The 19,729-nt window shown below is 38.7% G+C and overlaps 1 protein-coding gene across 1 annotated transcript; it reads left to right on the plus strand.

The window, feature by feature from the left end:
* Positions 1-77: 77 nt before the first annotated feature.
* Positions 78-18,575, plus strand: PWP2 (PWP2 small subunit processome component). Its single transcript, XM_080612621.1, has 21 exons — positions 78-208; positions 301-413; positions 1,278-1,372; positions 1,754-1,853; positions 2,865-3,008; positions 3,429-3,564; positions 4,073-4,293; positions 5,220-5,363; positions 6,081-6,151; positions 6,870-7,006; positions 8,135-8,283; positions 8,904-9,051; positions 10,235-10,385; positions 10,720-10,900; positions 11,805-11,952; positions 13,029-13,137; positions 14,374-14,439; positions 14,823-15,041; positions 16,058-16,208; positions 17,289-17,363; positions 17,537-18,575. Exons 1-21 carry the CDS (start codon positions 191-193, stop codon positions 17,694-17,696), a joined length of 2,736 nt encoding a protein of 911 aa, XP_080468747.1. The 5' UTR covers positions 78-190; the 3' UTR covers positions 17,697-18,575.
* Positions 18,576-19,729: the final 1,154 nt, after the last annotated feature.

Below are 19,729 nucleotides of genomic sequence, written 5' to 3' on the forward strand. Positions count from 1 at the left end.
GAACGGGCTGAACCACGGAGCCCTTTGTTTCGGGCAACAGTTTCCCCCTCTGCATCGGAAGGCCGGCGGGAAGCCACCGCCTCCTCTTCGTGCGCATGCGTGGGACTGCCCGCGCCGGCGCTGCAGTAATTCCGTGTGCACCCGTGCTGGCTGTGGCTCCACGCGTTCCTCACGTGCGGCCTCTGCTGCCATGAAGTTCGCGTACCGGGTGAGTGCCGCCTGCGCGCGACCCTGCCGCCTTCCCACTGCCTTCTTAACCGCTGTCACCCTTTCCTTCTCCCTTCCCTTCTCCCCTCGCAGTTCTCCGGTCTGCTGGGCACCGTGTACCGCCGTGGGAACCTCAGCTTCACCCGCGATGGCAGCTCCCTCATCAGCCCCGTGGGGAACAGGATTTCCGTCTTCGACCTGAAAAAGTAAGCGAGGCCTAGTGTCTGTCTCTTTTCTCCATGCTGCCCGGGCTTCCCTCAGGCCATTGGCCTAGCTCTCCGCCAGTCGCTACCCAGACAGCCCATGGGCACGACGGCAGGCAAGTCCATGCTGTCCATGGGAAGTGAGCACAGTGCTCCCTGCACCGCCGCTGCGCCTGCTGCGGGCTGGTGCTCTCCAGGGTGGTTTGCGGTGTAAAACACCCTGAATTACCGTGGCTTAGCGTTGAAAGGTAGAATCCTGCCTAGCAGAGTAACTGTCGAGGCGTTGCACGGTGTAGGTTTCCGTACGTAGGTCCGTGAGGAGTGTAAGATAAGAAGTATGTAAAAGCGTGTGTTAAAAACAAAAAAGGAGGAAAGATAATCATCTTTGTTGGATTCGGTTGTATGGTTTTCTCATGTGTTTCTGTGTGGCTACTGCCACAGGTTGCCCAGAGAAGCCGTGGCTGCACCATCCCTGGAAGAGTTCAAGGCCAGGTTGGATGGGGCTTTGAGCAACCTGGTCTAGTGGAAAGTGTCCCTGCCCATGGTGAGGGGGGGTGGAGCTAAGATGGCCTTAAAGGTCCCTTCCAACCCAAACCATTCTATGTTTTTTTGTATATGGCAAGGTCTAGGCTGTCACCTGCCCTTTCCTGTAGGTCAGAGTTATGATTGATGTTCATTATGCTGGTATTCTGGTCAGGAGCTCATACTTGGTGTTTATGGGATTGTGAAAGCTAAAGAAAATCTTGGGGGTTTTACATCTAGGTGTATTCTATGGCTTTAAGGTATCAAACCATATTTCATTGTCACCGAAGATGACTTATTTCTATGTCCTCGTACCAAATTTACTGGTTTATCATTTTCTTGCAGTAATAAGTGTGAGACATTCCCATTGGCTACACGGCTTAATATTGTGTGTGTGGGACTCTCTCCAGATGGAAGTCTTGCCATTCTGATTGATGAAGGTATTTTTATAAAGGAGGTATTTATTTTGTAAAAGAATATCATAAAAATACAGCCTTAAGAGGGGAAGATGAATACCTAGTGTATTGCTAGGTATTCAGCCTTAACCCAAGTCAGAAGTGCTCTGCTTTAAAAATTATGTTAGAATTTCTGCAGAAGATATCTTTGTTTACAGAACTTAAAAATAACTTATTTACAGAATTTAGGAGTAAATTGTAATTTTGATTATATTTTTCTTGTTAATAATATGAAGCACACTGTCATGAAACCTTTCTGAGGAGGTACTTTCCCCCAGCTTAAGGAAAGAAACTAAAGCTTGATAAGGTTATGGTTCCTATGGGAATTTGATTATTTCCACAACCCTTCTTTTTCTGTGCTTACAGAGGGAGCTGCCTTGCTTGTCAGTTTGATTGGGAAATGTGTGATACATCACTTTTACTTTCACAAGCCAGTTCACAGTGTGAGCTTTTCCCCTGATGGCAAGTAAGTAAAATGTGTGTGCTTTAGAACAAAACAACAGAAAGTACCCCATAAACTAGTTGTGATTTTGAAGACATTCTGACCAATCTGGGATGATCCTTACTGATTAGTGTAGGGAGCATTTTATCTGTAAAGGTGAGAGGGGAAGAAAAGAGGAAAAGCAAAGCCTTGGAAACAGATACTGTCAGGAAAGTTGCGTGTAACACATGTTGTCTGTGATGGGACTCTTTGAAATGTAGGTTTGTGTGAGTTTTAACTGCTCTTATGTGTGGCATAAGGTGAAAGAGCCCACAGGGAGACAATCAGTGCTGCGGGGTTGCACGATGGCTCTTGTGTCAGTGCAGTCTCACTACTGACTTGGGTGTTTGGGTTAGTCTAAGACAACTGTGCTACTGAAAGAGGCAGTTCTCTGAATCCAGTGCTTCTGTTTACATCCCTTATATTTTAACTGTCTGAAGTGTGGTGACATAAATGCTCCAAGTGTCAGAATGGTGAGAGGAAAAAGTGCAGAGCTCCCTTCTTGGTGGCATTTCTCAGTTGGATTGACTTAAAGTGATCTTGAATGAGGTTATTGTGTTAAAAGTTAGAATCGCAGTTCTATGTTAGGGAATTATACTGGCAGCAGGTCCAGATTAAAAGATGTGTGCAACAGGGGTGCAGATGCTTTGTGTTGATGAAAGTGACTGATATGTGGAGGTGAAGAGAGGTGGAAATAGAATACCCTGATTTGAATGTTCAAACTTTTTTTTCGTTTGTGAGAATTGGAGAGCAAGTATTTCATTATTCAACTGAAGTGATTTTTACTGAAGGTTTTCCGTCTGACATCATGTAAGTTGGGGGGTAATAACAACCTGGAAATAACTTTTTGTTTTTCATTCAAAAGCAGTCTGTATTTATCATTTCAATAACACAGTAAAGATTTTTAACATTGTTTTGTTTCATTGTATTGCAGTCCGTACTGAACAGATGTTTGCTTTAACAGCTTTGTGTGCAATTTTTCCCCACACATGACAGGAAATTTGTGATTACAAAAGACAATGTTGCTCTTATGTACCATGCTCCTGGGAAGAAACGAGAATTTAATGCATTTGTTCTGGACAAAACTTACTACGGTCCATATGATGAAACAACTTGTATTGACTGGACTGATGATTCCAAGTGAGTTGTTAAGCTGAAGCACTGTCTACCTGCTCATGTTGTTAATACTTGCATGCATGTTGCAGTCCATTTTCTTTGCGTAGTATTGTACTAGCTTTAAAAACTTTCTGGCTCTTCTGTTTCTGATTCTGTGTTAAATTAAGAAAAATGTGTTTAGGCAGACTAGAAAGTATTAAATGTGCAAGGATCAGCAATGGATTCTTGCTTGAAAATGCCTAGTTATGTATAAAAGGAACATATCTTAGGAATGTGAGCAGGCCATCTACCTTTGCTAGAGTTGCCAATCTTGGTTTAAAAGCTCTGTTGTGTGTAAAATTACTTTTAAATTAGTGACTGGTGTCTTCTTGCTCATAATGTTCTCCACCCCATGAAAAGTTTTGCAAACCAGTATTCTAATTCAGATTGCCTTTTCTTTTGTAGATGTTTCGCAGTAGGGAGCAAGGACATGTCTACATGGGTGTTTGGAGCAGAACGATGGGCAAACTTGATCTACTACTCACTTGGAGGGCACAAGGATGTAATAGTGGCCTGCTTTTTTGAAGAGAACAGTCTAGATGTATGTATAATCACACAAGATTCTTAAGATTATGCTTCAACTATTTTAATAATAAAATTTATCTATAGATAAAGATGATGACTGTTTTGATAATATCTCAGAACTTAGAAAATCCATAAGTAATATGTCTCAACTCCTCAGCTGTGATGGGGAGTTTACAACACCAGGAGTGTTTGAAGAAGTAAACTTTAGGAGGGAGGGTAAATTACTTAAAATAGCTCCCTCCAAAAATAACAGTTTTAATCTGAAAAAATAATTGGCTGTGTTGGTAACTGGTAATCAAATTGCCATTGGTCTTTTCAAAAATTACCTGAGGGCAGGTAAAGTAAATCGCCACTTTTCAGGGCAGGTGAATTTTTCTGAAAGCACCTTGAGTTCTAGAGGACTAAGTAATGTAATATAATAATAGAGTGCACATTTGCTAACTCTTCTGCTTGTCTGTGTTCGTAACAGGACAGCAGAGTACAAAACACAGGTACTGTACAATAATTCTGTGTTTGTGTTCTAGCTGTACACAATTAGCCAGGATGCAGCTCTCTGTGTGTGGCAGTGTGATACAGAGCTTGATGGTTTGAAGCCCATGCCCCCTAAAAATGCAGCTAGAGAAAAGGATGCAGCAAGAGATGATGAAGAGTTTCTTGAAGAGCCAAAGGGTGAAGAAATTCATGGAAAAGCCAGTCCAAGTGAACAAGAGACTAGAGAAAAGGTTAAATATTCACGTGTTGCAAAGTAAGTGATTCAAGTCTAGAGACTTTGAGTTCTTGCAAGAAGAGATTGGTTAACGTCAAGAGGTGACAGCAGTGTTTGATAAAGATAGTTCATCAGCCTCTTTGATGAACTCTTTGGAGATGCTTTCTGGAAGGATCTCCATGTCTGTCAATATCAAAGGAGGTGTGGCTTACAAAGAGAATTGTAAGATAGTCACAGCATTTACCTTTGATTGAAGAAGGGTAATGTTCATAGGCAACCTCTTGTCAGTGGAGTTGAAGGAAATACAGGATGCATGTAGGGGCCATCTGGGAGCACCTGACATCAGGCTTCTGTTCTCAGTCTCTCTGACTGTCAAGGAGGTATAAAGTAAGTACCCTACCCCAACCCATGGTGGAATTAGGCTTGGTGAACATCACTTCCAGACTGAAGGAATTCAGAGTATACAGCCACTGGATAATGTTCAGATACTCTTTTTATTTGACTATCATGTGGTGCTTATCTCTTTAATTCCAGTAAGAGATATAGCTACAAACTGAAAAGACTTTCTCTAGGCAATAGTATTTATGATTGTTGTTTCAATTTCATACATTCAATTCCTCTGTAAGAGGGCTCGCATATAGATGGATAAGCAGTGAATGCATGGAGCCATCCACATTAAGGCATTAGATAATAGGAAATGCACAGTGCAGTCCCTTTCACTGTGTGTGATCAGGTATCCCTTCTGATAATCAGATTACTGTAGCAGCTGTAAACATTGAGGAAAAGAAGAGAATTGGCTTTCACTAGCTATGTAAAGTACATATATTTAGCAATTTCTGCAACTACTGCTTCTTAGTTTTATTGTAGAATACCTTGATCAGAATTATTTGACCTGTATTGAAATGCATCTGTAATTGCATGCTTTTCTTTTGCATTCAGTTTGCTTCTAACTTTTTTGGTGCCAGGTATTTTTTTAATAAGGAAGGAGATTTTAATAACCTGACATGTGCAGCCTATCACAAGAAAACACACCTTTTAGTCACTGGTTTTGCCTCTGGAATCTTTCACCTCCATGAACTTCCAGATTTCAATCTGATCCACTCGTTGAGGTGAGGTATGGGGTTGTTGGGTTTTGGGTTTGTTTGGTTTTGTGTGTGGGATATGTTTTTTAGGGAGGTTTCTTGTTTGAGAAATAACCATGTTTAATACTGCAGGATGAATAATCAGAGCAGAAAAATCTTAAACCAGGAGTGTCTATTTAGTATTATAATTTCTGGAATGGCAAAATTGTAAGTAGACATACCTAATAAATACCGTACAGCTACATTCCATAGCTTATTATGGAAAAGGAGTGAGGAACTCCTGCATACTTAGTTGTTGGCTATAGGTTTCTTTAATACTGTGAACTTTGTTCTCAGCTTCTTTGTAGAAAATAAAGACAATACTGGAGGAAAGGGGGAAGTTCTGCATATCTAATATCTGTAAATTGTCTCTAAGTTAAAAAAAAAAAAGTATTTTCCATCACTGTATGATGCTAAAGAATGCATAATTTCCCTGCTTAAAAAATATTTTTTTTTCTTGAACATGGGGAGTTTTACTCTGGTGTGTGGATGTTCTGTCTTCATTCTGAATGAGGCAGAATTGCCTGTTTGATGATTTTGAGTATAACAAGGCAAGAATTTGTGTGAGGTTTTTGATGTTACAGTAATGCAAAAGTTCAGTAATCAAAGAACTTGTTTGAACACAGGTAATAAACCCCACATTTGAAGTTTTATCACACAAGGCATGAAAGCACAAGTTTGTTTATTGAGTGATTCTCTCTTCAGTATTTCAGACCAAAGGATAGCTTCTGTTTCCATCAACTGTACTGGTGACTGGATTGCCTTTGGGTGTTCAGGTTTGTCAATTTTTTTGGTCTGTATTCATGGAAGAATGAGGAATGTTGTGGGCATGCAAGCGCTAATTCCTCATACTCATCTTGACTCCAAATGTTAGTTTTGTTAATAATTTATAGCCTCATCTCTGTAGTGTCTAGATCTAGTAAAGCAGGTATCCCTAATCTGTTTCTCCTCACAGAATTCTTGTGATTCAGGAAAGTGTTGTGTTGACAAAGGCAAAAAAAAAAATGTCATGTATGAAAACTCTAGCAGAATTATGATAAAGCTCATAGCCTTTGTAATTTATAGTATGCTTTTGTTCTGCACCCAGTCTCTCTTCCTTTGCCACTTGTTGCACGTGTCATTTTTCAAAGCTGCCTGTATGTTCCAACATTCCTATCCAGTCCATACTGGTTTGCATGGTAATCAACATTATACCTGTATGTGCAGCCCTACTTTTCTTTCCATCTAATTTATCATCTGATTGATAGCATTGCTGTTGTAGAATTGAGAATGTTAATGCAAGTAACAGCTCCTGCTTTTTGAAGAAAGTTGCCTTGAACTTAAAAAAGGGAAAGGGCTTTTGTTAGTATTGATAGATGCATAATGCAGCCTGTGTCAACCTTTTTTTTTTTTTTTTGTTTTGTTTTGTTTTGTTTTTTTGTTTTTTTGTTTATGCTTGCCTGTGCAGGGTCATTGTATTCATAATTCTGGTTAATCCTTCTCCTGCATTTACAGGTTTGGGTCAGCTCCTGGTCTGGGAATGGCAGAGCGAGTCCTACGTACTGAAGCAGCAAGGACATTTCAACAGCATGGTTTCATTAGCATATTCTCCAGATGGACAATACATCGTAACTGGAGGGGAGGATGGGAAAGTAAGTGAGGCAGTAGTAATGAGATACCAACTTAAGTCTTAATAACATAGTAAAGAGCTTGAATTTCCAATTTATTTAAAAAGCTCCTTTGCTGTAAATTAATATGTATTTTTCTTAATATAAAGTCATATTTTTTTCTCCTCAAGTGTTCTGATTTTTCTCTTGCATATATATATATTTTGATTTATTATTACTGGTATCCTCTGCAGATTGCATTACTTATGCTATTTAGCTGATGATTTTTTAATCATTATAGATGGCAATCACCATAAACACAAAAAGATCTAATTCATTAACTGTTAACTTACATATGCTTGTAGTGATTCCATGAGATTTTGAAATGAATGAACTTCACCCAAATTCATGTCCTTTTAATGATTGGTTTTAATGTGAAATCAATTTCAAATTATTTATAAAATTGCAATCCCTAAAGAGATTTTTCTGAAATGTACCATTGCAGAAGCTTGGGGCTTTTTAAATTAAAATTAGCTTCTCATGAATGACTTGTACTTCAATGACAGGTACCTTTGTTGGTTTTCTAAAGATGTTTTGTACTGTAATCCCACAGTCTCTTGGCAGGTAAATGGGACAAAGATAGTATCTTATTTCCTATCAAAACTTGTGAATGTCAGAAAAAGACTGCCACTTCATGGTTTCTGCCATTTGGATACTAAATTGGCCAAAGCCCAGAAGTCTCAAACTGCATGTAGCTAAAAGCATAACATCTTTCTTCAAGGGAAAAAAAAACCCTAATATCAATTGTAACTTCTGGAGTGGCTTTGCAGTTGGTTTTGAATTTGACACTTGATTAGACAGTATGAAGCTTGGGAGTCAAAAGTGCTCAATAAGTGCTACAGCTTTCCAAGAAAACTACCCTTGTTTCAAAATTTTTTCTGTGTTACCTCCTCTTAGATTTTTATGTTGTATATGTATCTTCAGGGGTTTAATGATGAGCTGTGGCCTGTTTGTCTCACTTGTACAGAATTCCTTACCGATAGTTTTTTGAAAATCCTTTATGCTATTGCCGAGTTCTAGGACTGACTTCTTTATTCTTCTGCTACCTACCTTTACGTTCTGTCTAAACTGGTGGTGGAAATTCTGATAAAGCCTTTCTTGTCTCTCGTGCAGGTGAAAGTGTGGAACACTTCAAGTAGCTTCTGTTTTGTCACTTTCACAGAACATACCAGTGGTGTGACTGCTGTAACTTTTACTTCCAATGGTTATGTCATTTTGAGTGCTTCCCTAGATGGAACAGTGCGTGCTTTTGATCTACACAGGTAATTCTTCATAAAAGCTTTTGTGCGTCATGTAGTCTTTAGCTTCTATCCCCCAGAACATAGTGAACTGCTGATTGTTCATTTCAGGCTGAAGTTACACAAATGTGAATACTGGTTTATTGATGAGGGGTTTTTTTTGGTTTGGGTTTTTTTTTTTGGTTTTTGGTTGGTTTTTTTTTTTTTTCAGTTCTGCTCTTGCTTCATATTTAGTAATTAGAAATTTTATCATTCCTATTACTCAAAGGGGGAGAAGGCAGCCAGAATAACATAACAGAATGCTTGCCATCATTTTAGTGATGGAGCTATTTAAATACAGCTGTATACAGAACTGGATGTGTAAATGACCCTGTGCTTTCTAAAGAATGGATGTATGCTGTGTTGTAGAAGAAAGCTGTTCTGTTTGAGTATTTCTGGCTGCTATTTCTGCAAAGTTGTTTAATACCTTTCTTGAATCATGGAAGTGTGCTGAGGCATTGCATCTGATTTTATACAAATAATGTTTTTTCCATAGATAGCTTAAAAGACTTTACAAGTAAAATGAAATACTTTTTCAGGAAAGTTTGAAAATCACATGTTTAAATCTACCTGAAACATTTTCATAATTTTCACATTTACCACAGATACCGCAATTTCCGTACCTTTACATCTCCACGACCAAGTCAGTTCTCTTGTTTAGCCGTGGACTCCAGTGGTGAGATTGTGTCAGCTGGTTCCCAGGATTCCTTTGAAATATTCATCTGGTCAATGCAGAGTGGGAGGCTGCTAGATGTAAGGACCTACAGTGTTGGAGGGCTTGAATTTAACACGTAATATAGATTGTGATGATCCTAAGTAACTTTGGGATTCGTTGGAGGTTTTTAATACAACATTGTTTTGTTATATTTGAGAACTGGAGCTGCACTGTGTTACTCTCGGCAATTTTTGATTGTTGCATGGAGGCTATCCTGGATTTTTGTGGGGAAGATGTTTTTAGAATTTTGGAGTAATGAGCTGTTTGTAGCTGATGGAGTAAAACCAGTATTGCTGAGCTAGATGGACATGACAGTCTATCCTCCAGTAGCTCTTCAGAGATACTATTTTCTACATGGTTTTGGTTTGGTTGTTTGGGGTTTTTTTCCAAGTAATAAATTTTAGGTGCTGTCCTAAGACTTTGATACAGATTTCATGGACGGTTTTGCTGGAGCAGAGCAGGGCAGAGTTTCTTGTGTAGAAGGTTTTTCTTGTGTAGGGTGAGAAATAACCCACTGTCTTGCTGCTAGTTTGAAATGCATTCTGTTCAGAGTAGATGTAATAAAGCAAGGATGCGGTACTTCTGAGCAAATCAAAGTCATGTTTTTAATTCTTAAGCATTATTGTATATCTTGTACAAGTAGATGAACTAAGCAATTTATGTATTTAATTTGGCATAGCTATTGAATACTGATCACTATAGTAACTCAGCATATACTTGAGTGCATCTCCAGAGTTTTTAGTTTCTTTCCTTGATTTCATTTGAGAGGAGCAGGAGCTCCATGCTATAAAAATCTGTGTTACTCTTATTCACAGTTCTTACTAGCGTTTTTTCTTTAGTATTTTCAGGTGCAAGACACAATGAATTATCAGAGCAATGACTTGCTTTTTCACAGTTGATCTGATTGTTCTGACATGGGGGTGGGGGAAGCACACTGTATTCCTAAGTCTTGGTCTCTGAAGAGCCTATGTGCATGCATAAGAATGGTTGCAGAGGTCTATGCAGTGATTGTACTTCAGTGATTTAAAAAAACCCAAAAACTTGTGAAAATGAAAAGTTAGGAATGACTGGTATGCATCATGTCACATGTGCAAAAGTGAACTCAAGCATGTGTGGACAAGTCAGGCATGGTTTCATTGCTGTATTTAGAGTTTACTGAATGCAGACTACATTAATTTGTTTCTTTCACCTAATTCCATGTTATCATTTTTCTTTTATTAGGTCTTATCAGGTCACGAGGGTCCCATCAGCAGTTTGTCCTTTAACCCAATGAAGTGTGTTCTAGCTAGTGCTTCTTGGGATAAAACTGTCAAGTTATGGGATATGTTAGAAAGCTGGAGAACTAAGGAGACATTTATATTGAACTCAGATGGTAACCTTTATTTCATCTTTCATCAAATATAAAAATACTATTAAAAATATTTCAAGAATTAACAAGGCAAATATAGACACTTATTCTTGGTAATGAAAACCAAAAGTTGAGAGAGTTCTCTGTAGTATTTAGTTAACAGTGCAAGAAATCTTTTTGATTTAATACTGGCTTTAGCTTTATAATTAGCTAAACATTTGCATGTTGTCCAGAGAAAAAGTAGTCATGCTTGTTACCCTGAATGTTTTTCTAGTAGTTAAGATCCTAGAAAAATATAGTGTGTTTCATTTCAAAAATATCTGACAGCATTTTGAACTATTGATCGATTTCTTTGCAGTTCTTGTTGTTGCTTTCCGTCCTGATGGCAAGGAGCTTGCAGTTGCTGCTTTGAATGGACAGATAACATTTTGGGATCATGAAAGTGCAGTGCAGACTGGCTCAATTGAGGGAAGGCATGACCTCCAGATGGGAAGGAAGGAGCTTGACAAAATAACTGCCAAACAATCAGCCAAGGGAAAGTAAGTAGATGAGACTGCAGTGAAAAGAGGTGCCTTTTGAGTTGCTTGAAGATTTGAGAGTGCATCTGCTGTTCAAGTATTTTTATTCTGATGTTGGATTTTAAACAACTGCCTGACTTGACATCTGGATGGATCCTTCTTGTCTTCTGCTTTGTCCACCTACTGATCAGATCTTTTTTGTCAGTAACAAACTTGGGTTGCCAGCATAATATTGAGCTGCTCACGGCAAGTTGTTCACTTGCTAAATGTGGTAGGTTTTTAAGTGGGTATCTTGCTATGTAGGCACTAGTATGTAATTATTGTTAGTGTCTAGAAACTGTTACTTTTTTTTTAGAAAATTCTACATGCTGTGGGGTTTATTACACATGCTACTATACATGTGAGGTAATGTTTAAAGGCAAGTTGTGTATTGTCAAAAAGCGTAATATAGATGTCATGTTTCATTCTTTTCTTTTTCCCTTGAACCTCTCATCTTTTTTCCCTGTACTGCTCCCACTCAAAACAAAATGGAAAAAAGAAACAATGACCTTTTTTCCCAAATGTTTTTTGGTTTTTTTTTTTTTTTTTTTTTTTTTTTTAATGAGCTCTCAACCCTCTCATATCGTTACAGTTTTTTCTCTAGCTTTTCTGACCGTCCATAGTGTAGGGTGTAGTTGACAGCTCATTCATTGAGCTGCCAGTCAGAATCAGAAGTATGGAAGTACTTCAGAAAGCTGTTGAAGTTCTGAATTACTTGTGATTCATAGTAAAGCACCAAGTACTTGTTTGTGGTAAACATTTTGTATGTCAAGTACATGTTGTGTGAATGAAGATCTCCACTTTTCCTATGAAATGGTTAATCTTTTGTGTCTTCCAGCTCAAATTTGGCAGTGAAATTTAACTACTTTCTCTTTTTCTTTACTAGATCATTTACTACTCTGTGTTACTCAGCAGATGGTCAATCTGTTCTGGCAGGTGGATTGTCAAAATTTGTCTGTATATATAATGTCAAGGAGCAGATTCTCCTGAAAAAATTTGAAATCTCATGCAACTTTTCTTTAGATGCAATGGAGGTATGTGACCGCAGGAGTCAGGTTTTTTCATTCCCCCACCCCTTTGGTTTTGGTGCAACATCTCATTGCGTGGGGTTCATGAATGTTTTGTTAAGCAGAGGTCCATTTTCTTAGTTTTGCGCAGGAGAGTAGTAAGGAAATATTTAACAGAAAACAAATCTAATTAATTAAAATTAATTCCTGACATTCAGCTAACTACTAAGGTCTTGTCAGATTGCAGTGTTTGTACTGAATGAGCAGAACTCTTAAGCATAGTTAAGTCAGTTGGCACTTAACTTAAAATTGAAGAGAAAATTTAAATTATCAATATTTTGTAACTTTCCCTGAGTGTCACTTGCTTGTGTTAGCAACGAAATGAAGGATTTTATTTTGGATGCAAAACAGCATCACTGACCTTTACAAACTGGGTTTCTGAATATTGCCAAATGCAAAATTAAGTTCCTTTAAAATGAATGATGAAAAGCATCAGAAAGAACAAAATTCTGGTAACCCTTTTTGACATCCCTTTGTTTGGAAGAATGAGGGTTATTCCAGTGTTCATGTCAGGCTGTATTTGACTGTGGTTCCAAGTATGTTTCTTTTAACAACAGTGGAGCAGCCTTTGTTGCTCTGCTGCCCTCTTTTGTGCTGGTGTATCTCAACATGTGGCTTAAAAGGATATCAGAAATTAGACTGCTAGAAAATAGTCCTGGAGGGGATGGATGTTTTAAAATGGAGAGCAGGAGGTCCCTAAAACGTTTGCATAGCTGTCAGCCCTTCCATTAGCATGATGCGGTTATGGAACCTGAAGGGGAGGAAGAGTAGGGCTGCATCTGAGGAAATGTATCTCTTAAGTAGAACAACATTATAATAATGTGAAACCACAGTCCAAACTGAGTTGTGCTGTTCTGAGGCCTTGAGAATCAGGCTGCTCTGCTCATCTGTGGTTGGATGCTGTTGCCTGCTTTGTTGGAAGAAAATGCAGGGAAATAATTGCTAGATGACTCCTGAATGTTTGTTAGGGAGAATTTTCAGTTAATATAGATGTTTGAGAGGAGTTTCAGTGCAGTGAATGTGGAACTTACATGTTTTTCTAGGAGTACTTAGATCGGAGAAAAATGACTGAATTTGGCAGCATGGCTCTGATTGATGGAGGAGCTAGCGATGAAGATGGTGTCGCCATTCCCCTTCCTGGAGTAAAAAGAGGTATGGTTTTTGGTTTTGCTGTCTTCTTCCTAGTTTTATGTGAATCAAAACCTTTGACATAGACTTGATACCAGATAAGAAAATAAGATAATTGTTCAGCTCAGTTTTAAAGTTAAAATTACCTGAATGTTCTGTAGCTGCAGGAATCTGTCACACGAGTGTTCAGGTGATGTATGGGTGGGTCCTTTTGCGTAGTAGAAGCAGCAGGAAACAGGAGGTCTCCTGGATACGGAACCCAGCAGTGCTGATTTAATTTTCCAAGAGCAGAATTCAGTCCCAGCAATTCAGCTATAGGATCTCTTGGGCATGGACTGTCTTTTACTTATCTTAGAATCATAGAATAGTTAGGTTTGGAAAGGACCTTAAGATCATCTAGTTCCAACCCCCCTGCCATGGGCAGGGACACCTCACACTAAACCATGCCACCCAAGGCCTCATCCAACCTGGCCTTGAACACTGCCAAGGATGGAGCATTCACAACTTCCCTGGGCAACCCATTGCAGTGCCTCACCACCCTCTCAGTAAAGAATTTCTTCCTTACTTCCACTCTAAACTTCTCCTGTTTAAGTTTGAACCCGTTACCCCTTGTCCTGTCACTACAGTCCCTGATGAATCAGCATCCTTGTAGGCCCCCTTCAGGTACTGGAAGGCTGCTATGAGGTCTCCACACAGCCTTCTCTTCTCCAGGCTGAACAGCCCCAACTTTCTCAGCCTGTCTTCATACGGGAGATGCTCCAGTCCCCTGATCAACCTCGTGGTCCTCCTCTGGATGTTGAGAACACCAGAACTGCACACAATACTTCAAGTGAGGTCTCACGAGAGCAGAGTAGAGGGGCAGGATCACCTCGTTGGACCTGCTGGTCACGCTCCTCTTTATGCAGCCCAGGATACAGTTGGCTTTCTGGGCTGCGAGCGCACACTGCTGCCTCATGTCCATTTTCTCATCGACCAACACCCCCAAGTCCTTCTCCGCAGGGCTGCTCTGAATCTCTTCTCTGCCCAACCTGTAGCTGTGCCTGGGATTGCTCCGACCCAGGTGCAGGGTCCTGCGCCTGGATCGGAGCAATCCCAGGCAGAGCTACAGGTGTCTTTACAGCTACCTTGTCTTTAACACTGCCAAGTTTTGGCATGTTCTGCATTATTTATCAGCATATTGATAACAGTGTAGTTAGAGTTGATAGCTAGACCAAAAACTTTCAGTGAATATCTTAAATCACTTTTAAAATTCTCTTTTAGGTGACATGAGCTATCGACATTTTAAACCGGAAATAAGAGTGACTTGCCTACGATTCTCTCCTACAGGTGAGTATTAACAATAAATATAGGCTTATTCTTTTCATTTGATATTAACAAAAGAAAAATAGAGCATTGGATGAGTAATAATGAAGTACAAATGGCTTGGAGATGGTGTCCGTAGATGTTACACAGTGCTGCTAGGTTTATAGGCTAGTTTCGAACATAGTGGATAATTGGGAAATGAAAGTGTACATCACTTGCAGCATCATCATCAGTGTACATAATTTTTTACAAGTATTGTCATTGCTGACAGGTCCAACAATGATGCATGGCTTTCAGTCTTACCCGCTTCTTGTAAACAATGAAGAGTCACTTGTTTATCATCACTCTTTTGTTTCTATCCTAGAAAACTCAGCTTTGTGCTTAAATAGTGTTGACTTCTCTTCTAGGACGAAGTTGGGCAGCCACCACCACAGAGGGTCTCCTTATCTATTCACTGGACTCTGGGCTAATTTTTGATCCTTTTGAGCTGGATATTGATGTCACACCCAGCAATATACGAAAAACACTGCATCAAAAGGAATACACTAAGGCTATTGTCATGGCCTTCAAGCTAAATGAAAAAAAACTAATTCAGGAGGTCATAGAGGCTGTACCTAGTGATGAAGGTGAGTAGATCTTCCATGAAGTTAAAATCTCTGTAAGCAGAGATGTGTAAGCTAAATAAGTTGAGGTGTAAAGGGCAGAGTTTAGCTCTTGGGGAGCTGAGAGGGAGAAGTATAACATTGATGTCTGCTGTAGCTGAAGACTGAAGATTAAGAAAGGTTATTTTATTTAAAAAAAAAAAAAAAAAAAAAAAAAACAAAAAAAAAACCAGAAAAGAGGCAAAAACCAGCCAACCAAAAAAACACAGAAGAAACACCACAACTTTTTCGTGCAGTGTTCTAATTTAATTTTACCAATTTGCAGCATGCTCATATGTTAGCATGTAACTGTGCCGGCAGTTAACCAGATACTGGGCTGTAACATCAAGGATGTAGTCAACAGTTGGAGGGAAGCGATTAGTCTTCTCTGTTGAGCACTTGTGAGGCCACATCAGGAGTCCTGTACAAGAAAGACATTGATACTCTGGAGCATCTGGTGGGGGGCTTGGAAAATTATTAGAGGGCCAGAGTGCATGACAGCTGAGGAGAGGCTTAAGAGAGCTGAGTTTGTTCATTCTTCAAAAGAAAAGGGCAATATTTTTACTGCCTTCAAGTGCCTAACAGGTGTTAGAAGGAAGACAGAATTGAAGTTGCAGAATCATAGAATCACTGAATGGTTAGGGTTGGAGAGATCCTTCAGTAGTTACCTAGTCCAACCCCTCTTTACTGACATATTCAGTAAAGTGTAGTTACACTGAAAGAGGAGCAGAGGGTGGAGGTTCTAAAGGAGAGCTGATGGGGGAGAGTATTCTGTTAAGAGGAGGAACTTAGAGGTGAGGAAGGGCAGGGTGTTAAGTTCTTGCTTTTAAATACAGTAGTGATTGGAAAGCTCAGAGAGGAAACACAGGTACTGTACCCTGAAATGCAATCAGGACTGACTTTTTCTTTCTTTTTTTTTTTTTTCCTTCCTCATGCTTTATTGTGGTCTCTTTCACATTATTCAACTTTGATGTCTGTGGGCTTTTTTCCTTTTTGTGCAGTTGATGTTGTCTGCTCATCACTCCCAGACCTGTACGTGGAGAAAGTATTGGAGTTCCTGGCCTCTGCATTTGAGATAACTTGTCATTTAGAGTTCTATCTTATTTGGGTTCATAAGTTGCTCATGCTGCATGGACAGAAACTGAAAACAAGGTGAGATGTTGTGAAAGTCAGAACGCTGACAAGCGTTTTAAAATTGGTTTACCTGTCAGCTTAGGATTTTTACTTAACATTTGCTGACATTCTAGACAATGCATAGACAACAATTAAAACTACTTAATTTTCACAACTTGTTTACTAATGGTAAAAATTACAGTTTGAACTCAATCTTAAAGATCTTTTCCAACCTGAATGATTCTATGATTCTAACAAGTGTGTATAATAGAATTGGAATGCATAATAGGAATTCTGAGGATAAATTGAAAAAAATGTTTTGCAGCTATTACAGGTGAAATTTAGCATAGCTTGCTTAGCCTAAAATCACATGAAGATTTCAAGAGCGATGGTAGGATTTTAGAAATTGCATTTTTAAACAATTATACATATTAATTGTAATGAAAAGATAATGTGCAAGTACGGACTGCATTTTTGTAGGCTTGTGATAATAGCATGCACTCTTAGCTTGTTAGTACTCTGCTTTTCATAGTTCTTTATAACTACATGAGCCTTGTCTGTGAATTACATTCAGCCAACCCAAAGTATAGAGTTTATGGACTTTCAGGAACAAAAAGTAGGCAAATTTACAAATTTAAAACAAGTTAACTGAGAAGTAATCTGAGAAGGAGTCTTGCAGGTTAAAAGAAACAGTGCATTGTTTAACTCTTTCCTTGCTTCAACATGGGTATTCGTGTTTTAGTTACTTAAATGACTGGAACATATTTTCTCCTTTTGTTACTCTTAAAGTAGAAGAGGACAACTTAAAACCACCTCTTCCTTGTTCAGAAAGTATTGTATTAACTCGAAGAACTGTTATCACTACCTTGAGCAGAATGAGTTCTTCAAGCTGCAGTTTTACATTAGGAAAAAAATGGTTTCTGGCAATATTTGTGTTAAGTATAATCATTGAAAGCTGAGTCAAAAGCAAAGAGCTTTTGTTTATTTAGTATTGTCTTAAAATGTTTGTGCTGAAAAGTTAACGTGTATGCTTGTTAAAGTTTTGTGAGTATAGAAAAGTTCTAGACTCCGTGTGTACATATAAATCGCACTGCAAATTGCGTGTTTTCTGCATTGAAGGTCAGTGAAGCTGCTCCCTGTGATCCAGTTCCTTCAGAAAAGCATCCAACGTCATTTTGAAGATGTTTCAAAACTGTATGTATTGTTAAATTTAAAAGTTTAAATTAAAACCCTGCACAAAAGTGTGGAGTAATTGAGGGATATTAGTCTGGTGTTAGAACTTTTGAGATAATCTTCTTTTAGAGGTGTTTTTATTTTAAGAGGAAAATGGAATCTTATTTCTAACTTGTTCCTATTTATTTTTACAGTTGTGAATGGAACATCTACAATATCAAATATGCATTGGCCATTTCACAACAGCGGGGTATGAAACGTCTGGCAGAAGAACCATCCGAAGATGAAGAAAACATGGATTCTGATAGCGATTATCTTATGCAAGAAGTTCATAAAGACAATTCCAGTTCCTAGTTACTCTTTGTGAGGAGAAGGCTCAAGACAATAATTTTATGCAGTGGTATTCACTGAGAATGAGTGGCCCTCATAGTGGCACAATTTAGCTGCTCTTAACAGTGTGGATGGAGTTACATGTGAGTTAGTTGGAGAAACGTAGGATAGACAGAGTGCTATCCATGGTATATTTGGTGTGCCCTTTGGCCATAACAACTCAACAGCATTGATTTCTTAATTGATTTTATATATATATATATATATATATATATATATTATTATTCCTGATTTCAATAAGAAAAAAAGTATTTTTCTGTAGATGAAGTTAGAAGTCTGACTGGAAGAAGTGCATTCTTTATCAAAAATGCATTGTATGTAGATAAGTATTGCGAGTTTTGTAATGCAGGCTTGTCATACTTTGGGCTTTTTTTTTTTTTTTTAATCCTGTTTTAAAATCATTCTTAATTGGAGGTCTGCAGACCGCTCTCAAATGTTTTACTTGGTTTTAATACCTATGTGTTACTGAAACACTGTTTTCCTAGTTCTGTAACATCCAAATCTGATGAAGTTTCAGTAATGAGCATAAATGATATATCCATAGCAATGAATATGGGAGAAAATTTACTGGACTGTACAACTTCTGCAGAGGCTTAATTATCATGAGATACTGTAGTAAAAATTCGGAAAATACAAATTTAATGTAATTTAAACTGTAAGAGAAGATGATACAAATATTTCCTTTTCTGATTAAGGCCCTTGTTTTGTTTTTTTACAGTGTTCTTAATTAACATATTAAAATCGGAAACTTTTGATTTCCTAGGGTTTTGTGAATTCATGTGAAATGGGCAAGTAATGACAGTGAGGTCCTGAATACAAGGAACAGTACCCATGCTTGTAATACTTTCAGGCCACATGTTGAAAGGGCTCTGTTTAATGAAGATACTGCAAATACTATTTTTTTTATCTCCAGTGTATTCTGGTCTTCTGGATTTGTTTTCTAGTCACTTTCCTCTCCTGGAATAGAAGAGAGGTACGAATAATAAAAGCTGATGAAGAAAAAAATAAGTTCAAACTACACAGCAAACATGTACAGTCAGTTTGTAGAATTTCAGTATATAAAACAAAGATACACTTGCTACTTAAATAAAACATAACAAACATAAAAACATGGTTTAGGGTTATAGTCTTCATGCTCAAAACATTTATGAAGATGAAGGCTTCACAAAATATGTTTTAGAATGTACAAGAGCCTTCAGAGGAGGTGAGAGGGATAGCGTAGCACCAGTTATATATGACATAAGGATCGTTCTAGTTGCATTAGTCATTTGGCTTAAGCTGTTACAAGCTTCTAGGTAATCAAAACATTTTATGATGCATATATGAAAGCCAGTACAATTTTCCAGTGTGCCCTACCATCTTCATAGAAAGAGTAATGATGATATACCAGGGTTTAAGCCTGGTCCAAAGTTTGGCTTGATCCTTGTGCTTGCTGGTATAATTTGTGAGTCTGACAATGGCTCATGTGGGCTGGGGTTTGGTTTTGAACCAGCGCTGGATTTGAGCTGATATAGATCATAGAATGGTTTGGGTTGGAAAGGACTTTTAAGATCATCCAGTTCTAACCTCCCTGCCATGGTCAGGAACACCTCCCACTAGGTCAAGGTGCTCAAGGCTCTGTCCAGCCTGGCCTTGAACACTGCCAGGGATGGAGCTTTTATAACACTCTCACAGTAAAGAACTTCCTTATATCTAACCTGAATCTCCCCTGTTTAAATTTGAACCTGTTACCCCTTGGCCTATCACTACAGTCCCTAATGAAGAATCGCTCTTGAGCATCTTTGTAGGCCTCCTTCAGATACTGGAAGGCTGCTATGAGGTCTCTTCTCCAGGCTGAACAGCCCCAACTTTCTCAGCCTGACTTCATACAGGAGGTGCTCCATTTCCCTGATCATCCTCGTGGCCTTCCTCTGGACTTGTTCCAACAGTTCCATGTCCTTCTTGTGGACACCAGAACTATATGCAGTACTCCACATGGGGTCTCATGACAGCAGAGT

This window comes from Psittacula echo (genome assembly GCF_963264785.1).
Source record: "Psittacula echo genome assembly, chromosome: 3".
NCBI lineage: Eukaryota > Metazoa > Chordata > Aves > Psittaciformes > Psittacidae > Psittacula > Psittacula echo.